Here is a 24,580-nt window from a genome sequence, read left to right as displayed (position 1 = left end):
AATCAGGATGAACGCACTTTCATGCTCACAGAAGGATTGATAAGATGTTGCTGTGCACAGAGAATACAATTGTTCTTTGCAGGACAATGTACTGCCGCAAACTATTATTTCTAAGTGCAAATATCACTGCACTCATGAACATTTTGTTTGATGGGCGATTGGTAGCCTGTGTACATTTCCACACCCAGGGTAATGCCCTCTGCACACAGAGGATCCGCATGACAGGTGACTGGTGTGAAGCGTGCCAGTCATTTTGGACAGCTGTATACCAGGACCCTGGTCTCCAGCTCCCACTTTCCCTGAGCTGTAGTTTTGCCACTGCTGGTAGTCAGATCAGCCTAATATTTCATAAGTGTCTGTAGTGAAACTCAAGCCTTTCCATGTATGTCAGGTATTGTTCAACGATTGGTAAGAATTTGATCTTCTGATAAAACAAGTGAAGAAACAAGAACACCCAGAAACAGTTTAGTCAACTCTATTGTGAGAAGATTAACAGCTTACCTTAAAATATTAAAAAAAGGGGGGGACTGTAAGTGCTCTCCTATAGAAAAAAAAGTCACAGAACTGAAGCATTCAAGTTTCATCAAGAAAAGAAAGTGTATGGATTTACAAAATGTGTATTTGCATGAAAACTCCATGCCAACCTTTACATTAAAGTAGGGGTAATAAACAGGATATATTACAAATGTAGCAATAACTTATTCTCAAACCATGCACAACATGCAATAAAAAATACACTAAGATACACAAGCTTTTACACTTTCCAAACAGGAGTATAATGGGGCAGCAGAACCAAGAAGATATTCTGAAAATCTCTAAAACTTGAGGCATTTGTAGTAGTTCTCAATTCTGTCTCTTCCAATGTTAAGACGTTCACAAAGGAGAAGAACAATGCTGGTAAGTGTGAGCGCTTAGGAATCGTTCCAACTTTGCTCTACAATTGCAGATACCCTCTTTTCATATTCTCGTTTGTTTTCTTGATAAAGTTGTGCTGCTTGACTGTTCGCTGGGCTGTTTGGGTTTGGTTCATCAAGTAGAGACTGAAGGAAAAAACAAAAAACGGAAAGTTTGATATATTGGAATAAGTAGAACAATGTAATTATCACCCTGTTGTATTCTTTCATCGCTGCCTTTAGCCAAATTAACATTTTTTGTTACATTTTGGTTTATAGGGGAATAGCCTTGTACCTTTTTATAAATCGCTCACATTTTGTGACAGAGCCACTTCAAAGCATGTATGTCAAACGTTAATATGTTGTCATCTCTGGAGCTGCTCATTATGTATGGACATAGTCCTGGAGGAAACTTCTTGACTCCACAAAGGAAGCCATCTCAGTCAGCTCTGCATCACAACTGTGTGCAGAAAGGAGAGGCACAGTAAAGGCCCCTTCACATTTAGCGACGCTGCAGCGATACCGACAACGATCCGGATCGCTGCAGCGTCGCTGTTTGGTCGCTGGAGAGCTGTCACACAGACCGCTCTCCAGCGACCAACTATGCCGGTAACCAGGGTAAACATCGGGTAACTAAGCGCAGGGCCGCGCTTAGTAACCAGATGTTTACCCTGGTTACCATGCTAAAAGTAAAAAAAAACAGACACTAGATACTTACCTACAGCCGTCTGTCCTCCAGCGCTGCGCTCTGCTTCTCTGCTCTCCTCTTGTACTGTCTGGGAGCCGGAAAGCAGAGCGGTGACGTCACACACACCGATCCAGGGAGTCCAGCGACGAAATAAAGTTCTGGACTTTCCTCAGCGACCAACGATCTCCCAGCAGGGGCCTGATCGTTGGTCGCTGTCACACATAACGATTTCATTAACGATATCGTTGCTACGTCACAAATAGCAACGATATCGTTAACAATATCGTTATGTGTGAAGGTACCTTAAGTGACACTGTAGTGGCTGCAATGCTCCATGGTAAGATTTCCAACCTAAGGTGTCATCGCACCATGTATGCATGCTGCCAGAATGGCTAAAATCAGTCTTCTGTAAATAACAAAAAAAAAAAGGGAAAAAAAAACTGGACTAGTAGGCTATAAAGTTTGGGCCTGATTCATGAAAGTGTTCTCTCCAGTTCAGAAATCTAACAACATCATATATCGCAAAGTATTTACACACCAAGATGAGCAAATTTGAGTTTTCACGTCAGTTTTGGCCAGCTCTGCCAAAGTGGGCACGATGCAGAGATGAGACGTCGTGAAGCCCACCCCATGGATTAATCTGAACTTGTGATGTAACTTTCATCAGGAATGTTAATGCTTCTAACAAGGTGCACGCCAGTATCCACATAATTCATTAGGTGGCGTGTGATTATGAAATAGGTGTACTCCTGCATGTCCATCACGCAGACTGGTGTACGAAATGGTAGTCTTGATCATGGAGATTGACCTTCATGGTAAAGTCACACAGAGGCATTGTGGCCTCCTGTGTGCACATATGAGCAACATAATTACGGAAACTAGGCCCCCCATAAGTGGAACCCTGCAGGGTCTCACCTGAATGGATGTTAATATGGAAGAGACATCATAAGTTGGGCTCCAGCGGTTCTGAAGGATGTCTAAACATATGCTGCCATCAGCATAAACTGCAAGAGAAAAAATGCTGTATTTATCAATGTTGAAGTGGAAAGTGGAGAAATGCAGATACCAGATACCTACTATTAAAACCACACCTGCTTCACCCTCGGTCTGTTTGCCTGCCTGATATCAGAATGCACTCAGCTGGCAGTGAAGGGGGCATAGTCAGGGTGCTTGTGGAGCATCCATTACAGGGTGCAGGGAGGCTCTGTGTATTGGCACCTATTACAGGCACTGGGGACAAGTAGATTGTGCTGATGTAACCTGCTGCTCTAAGTGACAGGAGCTTGTTCTGATGAGCTCAGAGGAGGGGACAGAGGCGAGCCTTTTAATGCCAGCATCTGTACCCCACATGAGCACAGCCCGATAGTAATGCAGCTGATGGCTGGAAGAACTGGTTTGGAACCCACTTGCGTGCAGTTTTTGCAAATCCCTTATTAAAGTGATTTGCAGAGTTTTATATCTTATCTTTTTTTTTTTAAATAATTTTGTCGTGAAAAGTTCAGTTAATGCTTTAAATGTCCAATACAACCTACATATAACCCTTTAGGTTACTGCACATACCAGGCAGATTTTACCCTGTGCTTTGCAAATTATGCAAGACCACTTCTCAGCAAAAATTCTCATTCTGGTCTATACAACAGGGCAGTGATCTGCCGTTTATACCTTACTGCTGTAACGCAAGGAAAGAACATTTTACTACAGCCACTTACCATTAGGATGAAACATTTTTGAGGCAAACCTAACAGTTGGAGGTTTATTTGGATATTCTTCGGAAAATTCTATCAAGAGTTTAAATGTACCTTAAGAAATAGAAGAATAAGTCATTCAGTAAAATGTAGTCTCCAATACAAATCTGAATATGGCACATTACCAATGGCATTACTGGAGATGTGAGAAACCTGGGCTGCAACAGACCAAGATGGGCGAAGAAACCAGTATTCACAAAATCCTATATAGTGTTTTTTTTTTTTCTTTTTGTCATTACATATTTCTTTAAACCCAAATTACATTTTTGCATTAGCACAGGCTCTATTGCTACACGAGTGAATTTGGATGCAGGATCTGTTGCAGAGAGGTCACACATTGCTTTGGAGGAGCTATCTGTGTCGTGTGCTCACGTAGACCATCCGTGTGATGTCCATGAGTACGTTTTTAGGGTCCATGTCCTGTACGTGTATTGCAATAATTTTTACAATTTTAACCCTATGACCGGAAAAACGCACACGGACAGCATCGGTACGTGTTTACACGGACCCATTGACTTTAGCGGGTCCGTGTGCTCCCACGAATACTGACATGACTCAGTGTTTTGCACACAGTCAGTTAAAACACGCTGACATGTGCAGAGACACATTTATTTTAATGTGTCTACGTGAGTCTGTCTCCAGTACGTGAGGAAACTGTCACCTCACGTACCAGAGCCACCGACGTGTGAAACAGGCCTTATGGCAAGCAGGCTGTATAAAAAATTTTCTGCAGGTCTTTGACAGATTTTGCTTATTTTAGTGCATGTAATTTTACTATGGAGATGGATTAAAAGGCTAGTTATACTTCTCAGTGTGCAGCGTTAAACGACCACCAGTATGCTTACCGGCTGGCTGTATTTAATATCTCGTTTCCACAGGCACAACTGAGCGATCTGTAATAATTCATTCAGTGTGCATACGCTCGCATTTTTCTCGGCAGCACATGTGCTTACACACAACTATGTGCTGCTGAGAAGCAGGGCTGTGGAGTCGGAGTTAGTTTTGGTCGGAGTCGGTACAAATGTACAGAAAAAAAAGTTAATATTTCATAATTCAACTTTCATATGAATTTTATAAATGTTACTCAAATATATATGTTCTATCAAACTATGAACAACAGTGATAAGCAGTTCTGCTGGAGATAGACATTTCTTAAGGTACCGTCACACATAACGATATCGTTAACGATATCGTTGCTTTTTGTGACGTAGCAACGATATCGTTAAGGAAATCGTTATGTGTGACAGCGACCAACGATCAGGCCCCTGCTGGGAGATCGTTGGTCGCTGAAGAAAGTCCAGAACTTTAATTTCGTCGCTGGATCTCCCGCTGACATCGCTGGATCGGCGTGTGTGACACCGATCCAGCGATGTCTTCACTGGTAACCGCTCTGCTTTCCGGCCACTGTGCTCACAGTCAGTGCAGAGAAGCACAGCGCCGGGGACAGACAGCGGTAAGTAAGTATGTACTGTTTGGTTTTTTTTACTTTTACGCTGGTAACCAGGGTAAACATCTGCGCTCAGTAACCCGATGTTTTCCCTGGTTACCCGGGGACTTCAGGATCGTTGGTTGCTGGAGAGCTGTCTGTGTGACAGCTCTCCAGCGACCAAACAGCGACGCTGCAGCGATCGACATCGTTGTCGGTATCGCTGCAGCGTCGCTTAGTGTGACGGTACCTTTACTTCTTGTATATCACTGTTCTCCACTGCCCTTATCTAATCTTATACTTGGTTAACCTCATGCTGCCCCAACCCCCCTACTTACAATGTATGAAATTGAAAGTGAAAATGTGTTGCAAATTCTTAGTAGTAAAGCTCCTCCTCTAGACTAGATGTTTGGTGTGCGTCTTCCAAGCATCTCACAGCTGCTAATCAGAAGAGGAAGACTGTAAGTAGCATTATCCCTTCAACAAACTTTGCATCAGTTAACTGTGAGTACATGAGGAATAACAGTATTACTGACCACTATATCAGTTGTACGACCTGGCAATAATTTTGTACAATTGTTTTTAGGAAAAACAATTGTCATTTGGATTGTGAATGAAGAATTAAAAACCTGAGTGTCAAAGAAGCGTCACATTAAATCAGCTATATTTGAACATTTCACCATCACTCAAGATAGAAAACATTATGTCTGTCAGTGTATGACAAATGATCCAGACGAAAACAAATGCTGTGAAAGCCAAGATCAGTGCATATTCAGGCAAAGATAAAAATGCTCCTACCAGAGCTTCTAATCTAAAGCGCTTTCATCCAGAAGTACTGAAAGCAGTGGATGATAAAGACTGCATCCAAACCAATGAACTAGCGCCCAGCTCTTCCAGCCAAACAAAGGAGCAAAGAACTTTGCAGCCATCAGTTGCAAGATATTTTGTCAGTGACAAAGTTACTGTGACAATGACAGTAGATACATTTAAAAAACAGATCATAGAGCTTGTTGTAAAGGATAGTGTGCCTATTTCATTATTTTCACGACCAGCTTTTGTGTCAATGGGGAAATGGCCCGCAAGCTTGGTGTTTCTCTGGAGAGAGAGAGTATTAGAAAATTAGTAATCAAAGAAGCTTTTAAACAAAAGGAAGAACTTAAGAAAACTCAAGGGACGCTTTCTGTTTCTTAACCCTCCGTCACATACAATATTCGGACTAACGAGTTCACATACAATGTGCCTGTCAGGCGCCTGCTGGAAAAATACCTATAATATCTAATGTTTGCAATTTCAGTGCTCTAAAAGTGATCAGTGACCTTCATAGGGATGTAATAAAAGAGACTACACATAATCAGTTGCAAAAAAAAACATTTACTTAACATAAAACTAATAACTATGAAATACAAACTTTTCAAAACTCCCGCCAAATAGTCCCCAGTTCGACTCTCTCAAAAAAATGTACAAAGAAAATTTTTGAACACAAACTTAATTTTAAGGTACCTTAAGTACTATTAAAAACATATTCAATCAGAAGTAGATGCTGAGGTTTCCCCAGAAAAGTCACACTTGCAGAGCAAATAGCAAGAATTACACACCATTTTTGCATGTGTCAGGCAAATTGCTTTATGACATTTGAGACATTCATAATTTGAAAGCCTTCTGGTTCCGCTTTCCGTTTGGCAGGTGGTGCATCTCCTTCTTTTGTGAGGTGGTGCAGATGGTGACTTTTCACCATCATCTTCTGGGCGGAACCTTTTGAGCTGAACTTGAAGGCGAGAGGGGATACCGATTGTTTTCACGCTTCTCCTACGTAGCTCTCCAAGTACTAGTTCATGGGCCAATTTTTTCAGATACAATCGTCTACGGAGTGGTTCAAGCTTGTTTTCAAGATAAATTACTTGTGAATTTATACCACCCAAATTCAACATAGCAAAAATTATGACCATTGGCCAGCGTTTGATGTTTCTGCTGACGTTGAAAGTGGAGCACATCTGATCTGCTGTATCCACACCCCCTTTGGTGGCATTGTAAAATGTAATTATCTCCGGGTTTTTTTCTGCCCCAGTCCCAGGATCGATGGCAGCATCATCATAATGAAGTGTTGATAGAAGAAGTACGATTTTTTTGGCATGTGGTACATAGGAAACTAAAGCCTTTCCATTATGGAATGCAAACATACTGCTGTACTGTTGTCTCTCTTTCACACTTACAAACTGTGGCGGCAATTCCCTTTTGTTTTTTCTTACAGTTCCCACATATGACAGCTTCTGAATTTTCAGATAATCAATCAGATCACAACTTGTAAACCAATTGTCAGCTGTAATATTGCGACCCGATCCAAATAAGGGTTCAGCCAGTCTTTTTACAACATCAATGGGTTTGTTGCTCACACAGTAAGGACCTTCTGGTTGTTTTCCTGCATAAACTTCCAGGTTGTAAGTGTAGGTCTTACTGGCATCAACAAGGGCATACATTTTTATTCCATATTTGTTTGGCTTTGATGGAATATATTGACGAAAGGCACATCTACCACGAAAACCAGGGAGCATTTCGTCAATAGTGAGATTCTCTCCAGGGTAATAACTTTGTTTACAGTTTACAACAAATCTTTGAAATATATCACGAATTGGAGCAAGTCGGTCATGTGTTTTGCGTTCGGTTCGGGTAATTCTGTCGTCAAACCGAAGGCAACGAATTAGAATCTTGAATCTGTTTATGGACATAACAAGGCTAAATTTTTCAACTCCATCCCCATCTTTACCCCAAAGTTCCTCCAAACTTGTCTATTTGCCCTATTAGCTCCTGCAAGGTACAGTAATCCAAAAAAAGCACGCAGTTCTATTTCATCTGTGGGCTTGATGGTTCTGTTGCAGATGTACTTGTCCTTTATAATGTCTATATATTGGTTGGTATATGTGACAATAGAGTCCAGAACGTCATCTATAAATATACTGTTCCAGCATTCAACTGCAGTTTTTGCATTACGTGCAGTTCCTATTACTGCAGGAAGGTGAGTAATAATGTTTAAAGGTTCCCTACATTTTTTCTGGAATGGCTTCTTGTTCCATTTAGTATTTTTATCTTTTCCAATATAATATGATCCAACTTCTTCATCCACACTTTCTTTTATAAAATCTCCCTTATTTCTATGAAATATCCTCACATTTTGTGCTATACATTCATAAAACAAGCTAAATAAACTATTGTGATGAATAAAAACATAAAATACCAACCTTACTGAATGTGACGTATTCACATACAATGAGCCTGAGAGATCTGTGCAGCTATATCCTCTCCCCTGAAGCTCTGAAATCCAACTGTGATATCAGGTTTCACAGACCTTCAAGAGACAGGAGACTACCTGGAGGGAGGGGGTTTCCTCACAATCTGGTGAGGAAGGAGAAATGAAAGTAAAAGAGAAGCGCCTGTCAGATCAGTTGTATGTGACGGAGGGTTAAAATGGATGCCTGCACACGTCAGAGTAAACTATTTTGCCATCAATGTCCGATTTGTTTGTGACAAAAATGAAATAGTTACCGAGACATTGGCAGTAAAAGACACCAAAGCTCATCACACCAGTGAGTTTCTCCAGGTCTTGGTGGAAAAGGTTCTGCAAGACTATGAACTTAAAAAAGAGCAAGTTCTTTCTGTCGTAACTGACAATGCTTCAAATATAAGTACTATTAAGCTAATGAATGAGAGTAATGGTGGTGACCAGCAGCTAGAAGGACATTGTAGGTCCACAGACACAGAAATTTTTGAAATAGAGGAACACAGTATTGTAACTGAGGAGCAAACTGAAGTTGCTTCAGATGAACAGCAACATGATAGTTTAGATGATCTTGTTGAAACTGTCTCAATACGTTCTTTCATTCATCACATGCGCTGTGTTGTGGATACACTACAGCGGCTATAAGAGAAAGTCTGCAAGAAGGACATGCTGCTGCACTGATTGGCAAGGTGAGAAAATTGGCTACTGTTGCCAGAACCTCTGAAGTTGACTCAATTTTGAAGAGACGTGCTGGAAAAGTGGCAATTATTGATCAAGCCACACGATGGGGCAGTACTTAATGATTCAGCGCTTGGTTGAACTGAAAACCTTTCTTGTAGACATGGCTAACCCTCAACTGACGCTAAATGAAAGTCAGTGGAATCAGGTGACTGAGCTGGAAAAACTGCTAAAGCACCCATTTACAGTGACTAAAAAATTACAAGCAGAGGACTTAACTCCAGGTATTTTCTTAAAGGAGTGGAAGAACCTGATGTTTCGCCTGTCCCAAAGAGGAGGGTTAATTGCAAGTGGCATTGCTACATCAATGAAACGGAGAGAGGAGCTACTATTACAAAATAACATTCTTTTGGCAGCTGTTAATGTAGACCCAATGCATCGGATTCTTCTAGATGATCAACAGCTAACTAAAGGAAAAGAAGCTCTGTTTGAAATAGCAGTAAGGATGAAAGGGTTGCAGAACAGTCAGGAGGAACAAGAAGAATTTGGTCGTCCTGCCACATCTTCACCCTCATCAACTGATGAAGAATTTAATTTCGAAAAATATTTGGATCACAAGGACCGTGCAAAGCGTTCCCGCATAGAAGAGTCATCCCCATCAAAGAACACAGCCAGTACATTTCAGCAGAATTTTTCATGTGCACTAAAAGAAATTGAGAAATTTGACCGTTCATCAAAAATAACAGTACAACAAGCGATTCCTCTGTATCCTGACATTGTCAGAGATGTTGCCCGAGTGGTTCATGCTTTGCCACCAACCCAAGTTCGTGTAGAGAGGTTGTTCTCTGCTCTCAAAATAATTAGATCAGATTTGAGGGCATCCATGAAGGAGGATCTGACAGAGGCAATACTTTTTCTGAGGACAAATTTATAGATTTCTTATTAACTGCATAACAGTGTTTATTGCATATTTACTTACAAGAGTTTGGAAAAGTTTATAAAAGTTATTTTCTATATTCTAATAAATATAGTTTTTGCTTTAAGTGGTCTGATTACTTATATGATGGTGAGAAACTGAATAAGCACAATGTTAATATTTGACAACAGAAAATTTATTGTTACGAATTGGCCATTTATGAAGGCGTCGGACCTGGAACCTGATAAAATCCAGGAGTTGGAGTCGCAACTGTGGCTTACCGACTCCACAGTCCTGCTGAGAAGGATCGTCTCATGTGCAAAACCAAAATATCAGTACAACTTCTCACAGATGCAGAAAACCAACATGTAGCAATCTTCTGTTCCCTAACATACACAGCTGGCTCCACTTAAATCTATAATGCTTATGGGCATTTTTATTTTTGTGACCATCACAGGCCTGTTTTCTGGGAAATTTTCCTCCCCTTCTTCCAAGGCTTCCAGACTCCCAAGATGTGTTGTACAACATCTTCACAGTAAATGCAGAAAACGCTGAGGACACTACTGGGAAATCCACTTTTTAAATACACCCCAAATCCAGCTGATTGTGATGTGGAGCTGTGGATTTTTTTTGTTGCATATTTCCTCTGCCTCCCCTGGCGGTTCAGGGGTAAGGATTGCATGGTCCCCTGCTGGTCTCTGTATCCTGGCAATAAGCCATACAATGTTGCGTCAGCTATCAAAAATAAGAAATATTAGGACATCACCATACTAATGAAATGTATTCAGGCAGATAATACAAAACAACTAAGTGTGATATCCCAACTTGTGCTGCTTCTATTTTTTTCCATTGGCAGCACACTATATCAATACATGAAGGTCGGGATAAAGAGACCGCCAGGGAAACTTTGGCACAGATGCACAACAGAGGGGTTATTTTAACACCTTAATGACCGCCAATACGTCTTTTAACTGACCTGAGATATAAGAGAATAGCCTCCCCATACAGATGACAATCCAGCATCTGTTGGTTGTACACTATAGCTGACAACTTGCTGTATCAGCCACAATCAGTATTTGCGCCTTCTAAATCTGTTTAACCCCTTAGATGCTGCTGTAAATAGTGACTACATCGTTATAAATGGTTAACAGAGTGTGGGGGCTTCTTCTTTATTCCAATTGGTGCCCACAGATCATGATTTTGTTGTCCTGATGTTTGCGATGGCAATTCATGACCAAATAGCGGCCTTAGAGTCTGACGGCTGTAGTAATCTGTTTAGAAGTTAGCAACATTTAGGTGGTAAAAATACACATTTTCATTTCTGTCATGCCATTTTACATTAATTCCTGTAAAGCACCTGAAGGGTTAATAAACTACCTGACAGCAGTTTTCAATATGTTTAGGGGTGCTGTTTTTAACCCCTTCAAGACCCAGCCTATTTTGACCTTAATGACCTCGCCGTTTTTTGCAATTCTGACCAGTGTCCCTTTATGAGGTAATAACTCAGGAACGCTTCAACGGATCCTAGCGGTTCTGAGATTGTTTTTTCGTGACATATTGGGCTTCATGTTAGTGGTAAATTTAGGTCAATAAATTCTGCATTTATTTGTGATAAACACGGAAATTTGGCGAAAATTTTGAAAATTTCGCAATTTTCACATTTTGAATTTTTATTCTGTTAAACCAGAGAGATATGTGACACAAAATAGTTAATAAATAACATTTCCCACATGTTTACTTTACATCAGCACAATTTTGGAAACAAAATTTTTTTTTGTTAGGAAGTTATAAGGGTTAAAATTCGACCAGCGATTTGTCATTTTTACAACGAAATTTACAAAACCATTTTTTTTAGGGACCACCTCACATTTGAAGTCAGTTTGAGGGGTCTATTTGGCTGAAAATACCCAAAAGTGACACCATTCTAAAAACTGCACCCCTCAAGGTACTCAAAACCACATTCAAGAAGTTTATTAACCCTTCAGGTGCTTCACAGCAGCAGAAGCAACATGGAAGGAAAAAATGAACATTTAACTTTTTAGTCACAAAAATTATCTTTTAGCAACAATTTTTTTATTTTCCCAATGGTAAAAGGAGAAACTGAACCACGAAAGTTGTTGTCCAATTTGTCCTGAGTACGCTGATACCTCATATGTGGGGGTAAACCACTGTTTTGGCGCACGGCAGGGCTTGGAAGGGAAGGAGCGCCATTTGACTTTTTGAATCAAAAATTGGCTCCACTCTTTAGCGGACACCATGTCACGTTTGGAGAGCTCCTGTGTGCCTAAACATTGGCGCTCCCCCACAAGTGACCCCATTTTGGAAACTAGACCCCCCAAGGAACTAATTTAGATGCCTAGTGAGCACTTTAAACCCTCAGGTGCTTCACAAATTGATCTGTAAAAATGAAAAAGTAATTTTTTTTCACAAAAAAATTCTTTTCGCCTCAATTTTTTCATTTTCACATGGGCAGTAGGATAAAATGGATCATAAAATTTGTTGGGCAATTTCTCCCGAGTACGCCGATACCTCATATGTGGGGGTAAACCACTGTTTGGGCACTCGGCAGGGCTCGGAAGAGAAGGCGCGCCATTTGACTTTTTGAATGGAAAATTAGCTCCAATTGTTAGCGGACACCATGTCGCGTTTGGAGAGCCCCTGTGTGCCTAAACATTGGAGCTCCCGCACAAGTGACCCCATTTTGGAAACTAGACCCCCCAGGGAACTTATCTAGATGCATATTGAGCACTTTAAACCCCCAGGTGCTTCACAGAAGTTTATAACGCAGAGCCATGAAAATAAAAAATAATTTTTCTTTCCTCAAAAATGATTTTTTAGCCTGGAATTTCCTATTTTGCCAAGGATAATAGGAGAAATTGGACCCCAAATATTGTTGTCCAGTTTGTCCTGAGTACGCTGATACCCCATATGTGGGGGTAAACCACTGTTTGGGCGCACGGCAGGGCTCGGAAGGGATGGCACGCCATTTGGCTTTTTAAATGGAAAATTAGCTCCAATCATTAGCGGACACCATGTCACGTTTGGAGAGCCCCTGTGTGCCTAAACATTGGAGATCCCCCAGAAATGACACCATTTTAGAAACTAGACCCCCAAAGGAACTAATCTAGATGTGTGGTGAGGACTTTGAACCCCCAAGTGCTTCACAGAAGTTTATAACGCAGAGCCATGAAAATAAAAAAAAAAATTATTTTCTCAAAAATGATCTTTTAGCCTGCAATTTTTTATTTTCCCAAGGGTAACAGGAGAAATTTGACCCCAAAAGTTGTTGTCCAGTTTCTCCTGAGTACGCTGATACCCCATATGTGGGGGTAAACTACTGTTTAGGCACATGCCGGGGCTTGGAATTGAAGTAGTGACGTTTTGAAATGCAGACTTTGATGGTGACGCTCTGCGGGCGTCACGTTGCGTTTGCAGAGCCCCTGATGTGCCTAAACAGTAGAAACCCCCCACAAGTGACCCCATTTTGGAAACTAGACCCTGAAAGGAACTTATCTAGATGTGTGGTGAGCACTTTGAACCCCCAAGTGCTTCATAGAAGTTTATAATGCAGAGCCGTGAAAATAATAAATACGTTTTCTTTCCTCAAAAATAATTATTTAGCCCAGAATTTTTTATTTTCCCAAGGGTTACAGGAGAAATTGGACCCCAAAAGTTGTTGTCCAGTTTCTCCTGAGTACGCTGATACCCCATATGTGGGGGTAAACCACTGTTTGGGCACACGTCGGGGTTCAGAAGGGAAGTAGTGACTTTTGAAATGCAGACTTTGATGGAATGGTCTGCGGGTGTCACGTTGCGTTTGCAGAGCCCCTGGTGTGCCTAAACAGTAGAAATCCCCCACAAGTGACCCCATTTTAGAAACTAGACCCCCCAAGGAACTTATCTAGATATGTGGTGAGCACTTTGAACCCCCAAGTGCTTCACAGACGTTTACAACGCAGAGCCGTGAAAATAAAAAATCATTTTTCTTTCCTCAAAAATTATGTTTTAGCAAGCATTTTTTTAGATTCACAAGGGTAACAGGAGAAATTGGACCCCAGTAATTGTTGCGCAGTTTGTCCTGAGTATGCTGGTACCCCATATGTGGGGGTAAACCACTGTTTGGGCACACGTCAGGGCTCGGAAGTGAGGGAGCACCATTTGACTTTTTGAATACGAGATTGGCTGGAATCAATGGTGGCGCCATGTTGCGTTTGGAGACCCCTGATGTGCCTAAACAGTGGTAACCCCTCAATTCTACCTCCAACACTAACCCCCCCACACCCCTAACCCTAATCCCAACTGTAGCCATAATCCTAATCACAACCCTAACCCCAACACACCCCTAACCACAACACTAACCCCAACACACCCCTAACCCTAACCACAACCCTAATTCCAACCCTAACCCTAACCCTAACCCTAAGGCTATGTGCCCACGTTGCGGATTCGTGTGAGATATTTCCGCACCATTTTTGAAAAATCTGCGGGTAAAAGGCACTGTGTTTTACCTGCGGATTTTCCGCGGATTTCCAGTGTTTTTTGTGCGGATTTCACCTGCGGATTCCTATTGAGGAACAGGTGTAAAACGCCGCGGAATCCGCACAAAGAATTGACATGCTGCGGAAAATACAACGCAGCGTTCCCGCGTGGTATTTTCTGCACCATGGGCACAGCGGATTTGGTTTTTCATATGTTTACATGGTACTGTAAACCTGATGGAACACTGCTGCGAATCCGCAGCCAAATCCGCACCGTGTGCACATAGCCTAATTCTAAAGGTATGTGCACACGCTGCGGAAAACGCTGCGGATCCGCAGCAGTTTCCCATGAGTGTACAGTTCAATGTAAACCTATGGGAAACAAAAATCGCTGTACACATGCTGCGGAAAAACTGCACGGAAACGCAGCGGTTTACATTCCGCAGCATGTCACTTCTTTGTGCGGATTCCGCAGCGGTTTTACAACTGCTCCAATAGAAAATCGCAATTGTAAAACCGCAGTGAAATGCGCAGAAAAAAACGCGGTAAATCCGCCATAAATCCGCAGCGGTTTAGCACTGCGGATTTATCAAATCCGCAGCGGAAAAATCCGCAGAGGACCAGAATACGTGTGCACATTCCTAACCCTAACCCTAGCCCTACCCCTAACCCTACCCCTAACCCTACCCCTAGCCCTACCCCTAACCCTACCCCTAACCCTACCCCTATTCTAACATTAGTGGAAAAAAAAAATTTCTTTATTTTTTTATTGTCCCTACCTATGGGGGTGACAAAGGGGGGGGGTCATTTATTATTTTTTTTATTTTGATCACTGAGATAGATTATATCTCAGTGATCAAAATGCACTTTGGAACGAATCTGCCGGCCGGCAGATTCGGCGGGCGCACTGCGCATGCGCCCGCCATTTTGGAAGATGGCGGCGCCCGGGAGAAGACGGACGGGACCACGGCTGGATCGGTAAGTATGATAGGGTGGGGGGGGACCACGGGGGGGGGGATTGGAGCACGGGGGGGGGGGAATCGGAGAGCGGGAGGGGTGGAACGGAGCGCGGGGGGCGTGGAACGGAGCACGGGGGGGCTGGAATGGAGCACGGGGGGTGGAACGCAGCACGGGGGGGGTGGATCGGTGTGCAGGGGGGGGTGATTGGAGCACGGGGGGGTGATTGGAGCACGGGGGGAGCGGACACGAGCACGGGGGGGAGCGGAGCACAGGGCGGAGGGGAGCCGGAGCAGTGTACCGGCCAGATCGGGGGGGTGGGGGGGCGATCGGAGGGGTGGGGTGGGGGCACACTAGTATTTCCAGCCATGGCCGATGATATTGCAGCATCGGCCATGGCTGGATTGTAATATTTCACCCGTTATAATGGGTGAAATATTGCAAATCGCTCTGATTGGCTGTTGAAAGTGAAACTGCCAATCAGAGCGATCGTAGCCACGAGGGGGTGAAGCCACCCCCCCTGGGCTAAACTACCACTCCCCCTGTCCCTGCAGATCGGGTGAAATGGGAGTTAACCCTTTCACCCGGCCTGCAGGGACGCGATCTTTCTATGACGCCGCATAGGCGTCATGGGTCGGATTGGCACCGACTTTCATGACGCCTACGTGGCGTCAAAGGTCGGGAAGGGGTTAAAATGGTATCACGTTTGGGGGTTTCCCAATATATGGGACCCCTAAAGTCACTTTAAACATGGATAAGTCCCTAAAAAAATAAATGTGGTAAATTTCTTTGAAAAAATGAAAAATTGCTGCTACATTTTTAAACCTCCTAAAATGCTAACAAAATAAAATAACATGTTACAAATGGTGCTGATGTAAAGCAGACATGTGGGAAATGTTATTTATTAATGGTTTGCTGTTGTATGACTATCTGGATTAAAGGGATAATCATTCAAATTTAGAAAATTGCTAATTTTTTAACATTTTTCTCAAATTTTTTATATTTTTTATAAATAAACACAAAAAATGTTGAACTAAATTTACCATTATCATAAAGTATAATGTGTCACGAAAAAACAATCTCAAAATCACTGGGATTTGTTGAAGCGTTGCAGAGTTATTACCACATAAAGTGACACTGGTCAGATTTCAAAAATTTGGCTCAGTCACTAAGGGGTTAAACCTCACTGAATGTTTACTTAGGAAATTCAATTCTAAAAAATAGTCTTAACAAAAAGTTTAATTTCTGGCAAAATTGCGCAGTCCTACTACAAGATTACACCAACACATCACCCTCATAGAATGCTTAAGGGAATTAGACTGCATTACACAAGATTATGAGAAGAGGCACAAGTTGATAAATGCTGCATATACATTAAAATGGGACCATACTCAGGACTACAGAGCAGGAGGACTTGGGTATTCGGGTTACAAGTAAGCTGAGCAGCAGTACTCAATGCCAAGCAGCAGCTGCAAAAGCAAACAAGATTTTAAGATGTATAAAAAGATAAAACGCTGTGATCCCAATGTATTGTTACCACTTTATAAATCACTGGTGAGACCACAAAACCGGTGGTTTTTGCTGTCATTCTTACAACAGTGAAGCCACCAGTCTTTTACTTTGTTTTGTGAAGTATAGCGGGCGGAAGCTGCCTGGAGTATGAGCAAGTCACTCTTTAAATCGCCTCAGGGTTTCCTTGTCATTTTGACATTGCAGTGCATTATGTTCATTTTATAGGGCACTTTTACAGGCAGATTCCCAGTGGAATCCACTTGAAAAAGACATTGTATGCACAGAGCCATATGGATGCAGACATCAAACATGCCCGATTCTTCTATATCCGGCTGAGACCACCATATAATTTGATAGCTGGCATGCATAAATTGTCATGTTCAGCCAACATTTACCAAATATCCATAGGCACCATATTTAAATGGGTTTTGCAGAAATAATTCAGATCTGCCAGAAAAAAAAAATCAATCCAATAGTGTCAGAAATGAGATCAGAAAAATGCCTGCAAGAAATCTGGCCTATGTGAATAAGGTCCAATAATGTCAATGATAACCAATAATTGACCAGAATTAGATATTCCGGAGACAATGAACTGTGGTTCTACTTGTATTTATCACTTTTTTAGCAGGACATTTCATAACATGCATGCCAGGAATACAAAAGTCTCAAGGTTATGCAAGAAATAAACTCACCATCCTCAAATGGTGTTCCTTCAGGCCTAAAAAAGAAAACATGGCAGCAGCTCAGTCACGTCCAAAATATTATTGCTTTAAGTACAAACAAAATAGTATAATACAATAAAAGTATAAAAACACAGCAGAAGTAATATCTGAGATCAGTAAGGGTAAGTTCACACAGGGCGTTTTTGCTGCGTTTTTCTGCTGCCTTTTTAATGCTAATTTTCAGCTGCTTTTTACAGTACCAGCAAAGCCTATGAGTTTTCAGAAATCTCATGCACACACATTGGTTTTTTGTTTGATCAGTATTTTGTGCTTTGCTGCGTTTTTTGGACATAGAGCATGTCACTTCTTTCAGCGTTTTTGCTGCGTTTTTTCACACATTGACTTGAATGGGTGTTGAAAAAAACACAGGTATATTTGCTGCGTTTTTACTGCTGAAAATCCAAGGACATTAGAATGGACCAAAAAAAAAAAAAAACGCAAATACGCAACAAAAACGCACCTAAACCTACATTTTTGACGCAGCTTCTTTCCTGCCAAGATCAGGTTTTGCTGCAGGAAAAAAAAAAAAAAAAAAAAGCAAAAATGCCCTGTGTGAACTTACCCTAAAAGTGAACAATTACAATCCTGTAGCAGGTATCATAGCCATTAAGACTTGTATCTGCTCTTATCTATGCCATTGGTTACGTGGTTTTAGGAAAAAATCCCTGTGGTCTGATCACACCACGACACTCCTTTTCTTGTCCCCATTTGTTGCTAATATTGCATGTATGGTGGCAGAATATAGCTAGTTATTGTACTGTAAAGAATGTATGTGCACTAATCCACATTGACATTTCAACAGGAAGGAAAAGTCATGGAAGTATGAAAATCACACAAGCATCTTACTGATATGTAAAATATCATACATGCACTTACACATTTTGGCATGTAATTAATGAGGACATTAAAGGGAACCTGTCACCTCAAATTGGCGGGATATGTACCGTATATACTAGAGTATAAGCCAAGATTTTCAGCCCTTTTTTGGGGCTGAACGTCCCCCTCTAGGCTTATACTCGAGTCATACCCAGGGGTCGGAAGGGGAGGGGGGAGCGAAGGCTGTCTAATTATACTCACCTACTCTTGGCGCGATCCCTGCAGGTCCCCGGCTCCCTAGCTTCATCCTGTACTGATCGGTCACCGTTACCGCTCATTACACTAATGAATATGGGAGGTGGAGCCACATATTCATTAGTGTAATGAGCGGTACCATGTGACCGCTCAGTACAAGAAGAAGCTGCGGCGTCGGGGAAGCAGAGACTGCACAGCGCCAGGAGCAGGTGAGTATAACGGGGATGGGAAGTGCGCGATATTCACCTGTTCCCCATTCCGGGTGCCGCTCAGTCTTCAGCAGTGACGCTGAGGTCAGGGGGCGCGATGACATGGTTAGTGCACGCCCTCTGCCTGAACGTCAGTGCAGAAGACGCTAAAGATGAAGCGGCGCTGGAACGAAGTCAGGTGAATATAGAAAGTGCCGGGGGCCTGAGCGACGGAGAGGTGAGTATGTGATTTTTTTTTTTTTATCGCAGCAACAGCAAATGGGGCAAGTGTTTGTATGGAGCATCTTGTGGGGCCATAAAGTTTGTCCAGCACTATAATGGGGCAAGTGTCTGTATGGGGCCATAACGTTTGTGCAGCACTATATGGGGCAAGTGCCTGTATGGGGCCATAATCAACGTCTGTGCTGCACTATATGGGGCAAGTGTCTGTATGGGGCCATAATTAACGTTTGTGGAGCATTACGGCATATGGGGCAAGTGTCTGTATGGAGCATCTTATGGGGCCATTATTAACCTTTATGCAGGATTATATGGGGTATATTTTAATATGTAGCATCTTATGGGGCCATCATAAATTTTATGGAGCATTATATGGGACTCCTGATTCAATATGGATATTCAAAAACACTTAACCTACTGATGTCTCAATTAATTTTACTTTAATTGGTATCTATTTTTACTTTTGACATTTACCGTTGGTGCTGCATTTCCCACCCTAGGCTTATACACGAGTCATTAAGTTTTTCCAGTTTTTTGTGGCAAAATTAGGGGGGTCGCCTTATACTTGAGTATATATGGTAAATGCCTTTTTTCCAGTCTGATAGGCGGCGTTTAGTCTTCATTTCTCCACAATATGTTGGAGAATTAGACCTCTTTCACACTTCCGTCTGCTGGCGGGCATCGTAATGCGTTGTTGTGACGTATTGAGAGAGAGAGAGAATATTTTTTTCCCGAACTTCAAATCCTTCCGTGCATGCTCAGAGTGGAAAAACGGGATACGTCGCTGGATTCCTGTGTGTGACGGTCGGCTTCCATTATAGCCTATGACTGACAGCGCAGGACCCGTCGCTGTGCGATTTTTTTTTTTTTTTTCAACGTGCACAAAAAAACATTCCTCTGAACGTTTTCTCTGCACCACGGACCGCTATTTTCCGACGGATCCAGTGCACGACGGATGAAATGGATGGCCATCCATTACAATCCATCGCTAATACAAGTCTATGGGAAAAAACATCAGAAAAATTTGCAGGATCCTGTTTTTTTTAAAACTCGATGTGAGACACAAGACGGAAGTGTGAAAGAGGCCTTAGGCTTCTTTCACATACAGTATGGAGCATCATGTGCGACCATTACACAGTATGGAGCATCATGTGCGGCCATTACACAGTATGGAGCATCATGTGCGGCCATTACACAGTATGGAGCATCATGTGCGGCCATTACACAGTATGGAGCATCATGTGCGGCCATTACACAGTATGGAGCATCATGTGCGGCCATTACACAGTATGGAACATCATGTGCGGCCATTATACAGTATGGCGCATCATGTGTGGCCATTATATAGTATGGCGCATCATGTGCGGCCGTTATACAGTATTGAGCATCATGTGCGGCCTTTATACAGTATGGAGCATCATGTGCGGCCATTATACAGTATGGAGCATCATGTGCGGCCATTATACAGTATGGCGCATCATGTGCGGCCGTTATACAGTATGGCGCATCATGTGCGGCCGTTATACAGTATGGAGCATCATGTGCGGCCATTATACAGTATGGAGCATCATGTGCGGCCATTATACAGTATGGAGCATCATGTGCGGCCATTATACAGTATGGAGCACTGTGTCTATTTTTTTTTGTTTATAATTATTCTTTATGAAACAGTGTGATCAGCAGTGCTAAATGGGTGTAGTTGGGACGTGGATAGGGGTGTGACTAGTTATGAATGGGTGTGGTCGGAGGCGTGGCCTAAAATTCGCTGCGGCGCGCAACTTTGTCCCTCTTTTCCATCTTCAAAAGGTATGGGAAAGGAGGTATGTTAATGCTTTTCGGCTTTGCCCGCAGTCGGGCAAAGCATATTGCGCGTGTGCGAGCAAAGATTCCATTGCACACGCGCGAACTATGGAGGACAAGTACTGCAATTCTCAAACATGTTGTGGACAACAGGGATGGATGGGGTGGAGAAATGAAGACAAAATGCCACCCATCGTACCAGAAAAAAGGCATTTACATATCCCACCAATTTGAGGTGACAGGTTCCCTTAAATGGTTATCTGAGGACTGTTCTGCCATGGTGAATGCACTCTGGCAGCTCCCTCTGCAATTGCCGACCAATGACGTCCCAGATGTGCTTCGAGGGAGACAAGTCCATAGATGCTGCAGGCCATGGTAGCACATTTAGGCCCTGCAGGCTGCTCACAATAGCACGAGCAACATGCACATCATTTGCATGTCAATAATCGATCCTGTGATTTCCTTAATACCACAACTTTTCCTTCCTGGTGTTGCAAAATGTATATTTAAAAGGGACTTAATGTCCACAACATTCATCCACAGTCTAAGATCCAAATCATTCAGGTTTTTCTTGCAAGTATTTTACAATTAACTCATACCATATTTCTAAACTTACCCAAATATAACTGCATTCCAGACCATAATATTGTTCTCAGACGGTGCACCACTGACTCCAACAGGGGGATCTTCCTGTAACCTAAAATTTGGATATCAAATACTGAGAATAAAATATCTGGATCCGCATACAAGCCCTTAAATAAATATAGGGTGCATATCAACAGTATTCCTACCAGGAAGTCATACAGGTCATAGGCGAATGTAACCAAGATCCCCAACTTAACAGCGAACCCTCAACAAGTTGTGGGACTCATGATGATTTACAGAAACTGATCCATGTGTACATTTTAGAGGAGGAAACCATAATCCAGCAGGTAATGGAGAATGTAAAATCAGAGATGCCGTATAGGCCCCCATTTTTCTGCAGGGGCTGTTCACGTGAAGACGCCAAGCACTACTCAATGAGCTGAACACATGTAATGCTCATTTTAGTAACGACGTAACTACTTATGTCAGCATGATCTCAATATTTTACAGTTCCTACTTGCGGAGATCTGCAGCACATCAGTTTAGCTGTCTTTTAAAAATTACAATCTTAAAAAGGTCTTCTATATCAGTATCAGAAGGACATGCCATCATCTTGTAAGGGAGGTTCAGCCTCTGGGACCCACCATTATCATGGGCAGATGACTCAGAGCCACATCCCCTTCAAGTTTCTATCTTCATAGAGACACTTAAATAGGACCGCGCGCTCCTTCGTTGTAGGTCACTCTCCACAAGGAGAAACCTCACCCCTTAGACCTCAGTCCAGAGCCTCTCACCTAGCCAAATCAGTTCTCATGCTTCGCACTGACGAGGGCCAACAGCCCGAAACACCGTGTCTGCAAATTGAGATATTGATTTGGCTTTTATCCTAAGTCATATTGCACGACTCGTTAAAGGGTTGATTGTGACTTGTAGGATCGCTACCTCCAACAGGTGGCGCTATAGAGTTCAAGTCCTCTTTTTCTCTGAAGAGCCAATTTGCATATTCATTTTCTGGAACAATTTTAAGGGTGCCAACACTTTCAGCCATAACTGTACAATGTAGACACAGGACCAAGTTGTATGTTTGGACTCTGCGGGTGTGGCATAGGCTATTTTCTGTTGGGCTACACTTTATCCACTAATAATTTATATGCACTTTTTAAAATTTCACTGATGCAGAACTGCATGAAGGTAACTGGGTGGATAAAGTCCTGAGAGGCATCTTTACGATGTGCCAAGTGTCTATTTAAAAAAATACATTGGTATGAGCTTTTAATATTTTGCTTTGAGTTTAGAAGTTTTAGTTGTACATGTCAAAAGTGCCAAAATTGTTTTGAATACCAGAGGCACAAAACAAACTGGGGTTGTTCGGTCTAAATTAACAAGTCTGCAGTCACTGTGTGACTGCAGACTTCTGAATCCCCTCAGCGCGCGCACTGACTGCAGACTTCTGAATCCCCTCAGCGCGCGCACTGACTGCAGACTTCTGAATCCCCTCAGCGCGCGCACTGACTGCAGACTTCTGAATCCCCTCAGCGCGCACTGTGTGACTGCAGACTTCTGAATCCCCTCAGCGCGCGCACTGACTGCAGACTTCTGAATCCCCTCAGCGCGCGCACTGACTGCAGACTTCTGAATCCCCTCAGCGCGCGCACTGACTGCAGACTTCTGAATCCCCTCAGCGCGCATTGTGTGACTGCAGACTTCTGAATCCCCTCAGCGCGCGCACTGTCTGACTGCAGACTTCTGAATCCCCTCAGCGCGCGCACTGTCTGACTGCAGACTTCTGAATCCCCTAAGCTCGTGCACTGACTGCAGACTTCTGAATCCCCTCAGCGCGCATTGTGTGACTGCAGACTTCTGAATCCCCTCAGCGCGCGCACTGTCTGACTGCAGACTTCTGAATCCCCTCAGCGCGCGCACTGTCTGACTGCAGACTTCTGAATCCCCTAAGCTCGTGCACTGACTGCAGACTTCTGAATCCCCTCAGTGCGCGCACTGTGTGCTGCTGAGATTCGCCGGTTTCTGAGCCAGGACTGACTAGTGGGTGCAGCCTCTCTCCATACACTTGTATTGATCAAGGCCTCACAAGGCATCACTAGACGGACACGGCCTTGCTGAATACAAGTGTATGGAGCCATGCTCTCTGAAACTCTCCAAATTCTCCAACAAAACATTGAGTTTCTGCTCCATAAACTCAGCAACAGGACTTGGTGTACACACAGACTTCCAAAAGTCTTCAAGACCTCTTCAGAAACAAAAAAAAACTCAAGTAAAAACATCAAAAGAAAACAATCCTGAAGCAATTTCAGCTTGAAAAAACGGTATTTACATGCCTAGAAGAGTTCAGTGTGAGCTAAGCCTAAGGCCGGGGTCACACTTGCGAGTGCGATGCGAGAAACTCACAAGAGTCTCTCTCATCAATACCAGCCACTGCCGCCAGCACTTGGGTCCGGAGTGTGCGGCTTGCATGTATTTCTATGCAGCTGATCGCTCCGATCCCGAGTGCTGGCGGCAGTGCCAGGTATTGATGCAAGTTTCTCGCATCACACTCGCAAGTGTGACCTCGGCCTTAGGCTATGAGCCTTTACAGTTCATTTTTGATGTTGCAGATTTTCAGCACTTACTAGGCAAATTAGGTTACTTTTGCACATCTATAATATAACGCTGGGAGCGTCACTCTGTCCGAAGCCTTTATAGACTGCGCAAGCGCAGGCACAGTCTGGCCCCCACAGAGTAACGCTCCCAGGAGATCGCGGTATGCGTAAACACTGAACGCACACCGCGATCTCCACCGGAGAGTCAGGGACCGCCAGGAGGGTGAGTATATTCACCTGTCCCCCGTTCCAGCGCTGCGTGCGGCTCAGTCTCCCGGGTCCTCTGCTGTGACGTTCACAGTTCAGAGGGCGCGATGACGCGCTTAATGCGCGCCGGCGCCGCCCTCTGACTGACCAGTCACAGGCAGAGGAGCCGGAGTGTGTCTTCAAGAAAATGGCGCCGGAAAGCGCGGACTGCGCAGGCGCCGATCCCCGGCAGCAGGAATCGGCGCCTGCGCAGTCCGCACTTTCCGGCGCCATTTTCTTGAAGACACACTGCAGTGCGCAGGTGCCGATTCCGGCAGCAGGACAAAGATAATGGCGGCACCTGCGCACTGCAGTGTGTCTTCAAGAAAATGGCGCCGGAAAGCGCGGACTGCGCAGGCGCCGATTCCTGCTGCCGGAATCGGTGCCTGCGCAGTCCGCGCTTTCCGGCGCCATTTTCTTGAAGACACAGGACAAAGAAAATGGCGGCACCTGCGCACTGCAGGTGTGTCTTCAAGAAAATGGCGCCGGAAAGCGCGGACTGCGCAGGCGCCGATTCCGCCAGCAGGAGGACGAAGAAAATGGTAAGTAACAAATTGCTGTGGCATG

General features: G+C 43.3%; 1 protein-coding gene across 1 annotated transcript in view; it reads right to left on the bottom strand.

Annotated features, from left to right (window-relative positions):
- Positions 1 to 459: 459 nt before the first annotated feature.
- Positions 460 to 24,580, bottom strand: part of UBE2B (ubiquitin conjugating enzyme E2 B) — a 41,244-nt gene continuing 17,123 nt past the window's right edge. Inside the window, exons 2-6 of the mRNA XM_069763845.1 lie at positions 21,202 to 21,282; positions 17,257 to 17,282; positions 3,291 to 3,380; positions 2,497 to 2,585; positions 460 to 1,040 (exon numbers count right to left, since the gene is read on the bottom strand). Of these exons, the coding sequence (XP_069619946.1) occupies positions 912 to 1,040; positions 2,497 to 2,585; positions 3,291 to 3,380; positions 17,257 to 17,282; positions 21,202 to 21,282 (415 nt within the window). The 3' untranslated portion in view covers positions 460 to 911. The remainder of the gene's footprint in view (positions 1,041 to 2,496; positions 2,586 to 3,290; positions 3,381 to 17,256; positions 17,283 to 21,201; positions 21,283 to 24,580) is intronic.

The sequence above is a fragment of the Ranitomeya imitator genome, chromosome 4 (assembly GCF_032444005.1).
Source record: "Ranitomeya imitator isolate aRanImi1 chromosome 4, aRanImi1.pri, whole genome shotgun sequence".
Taxonomy (NCBI): Eukaryota; Metazoa; Chordata; class Amphibia; order Anura; family Dendrobatidae; genus Ranitomeya; species Ranitomeya imitator.
This window is presented reverse-complemented; position numbering and strand designations above follow the sequence as displayed.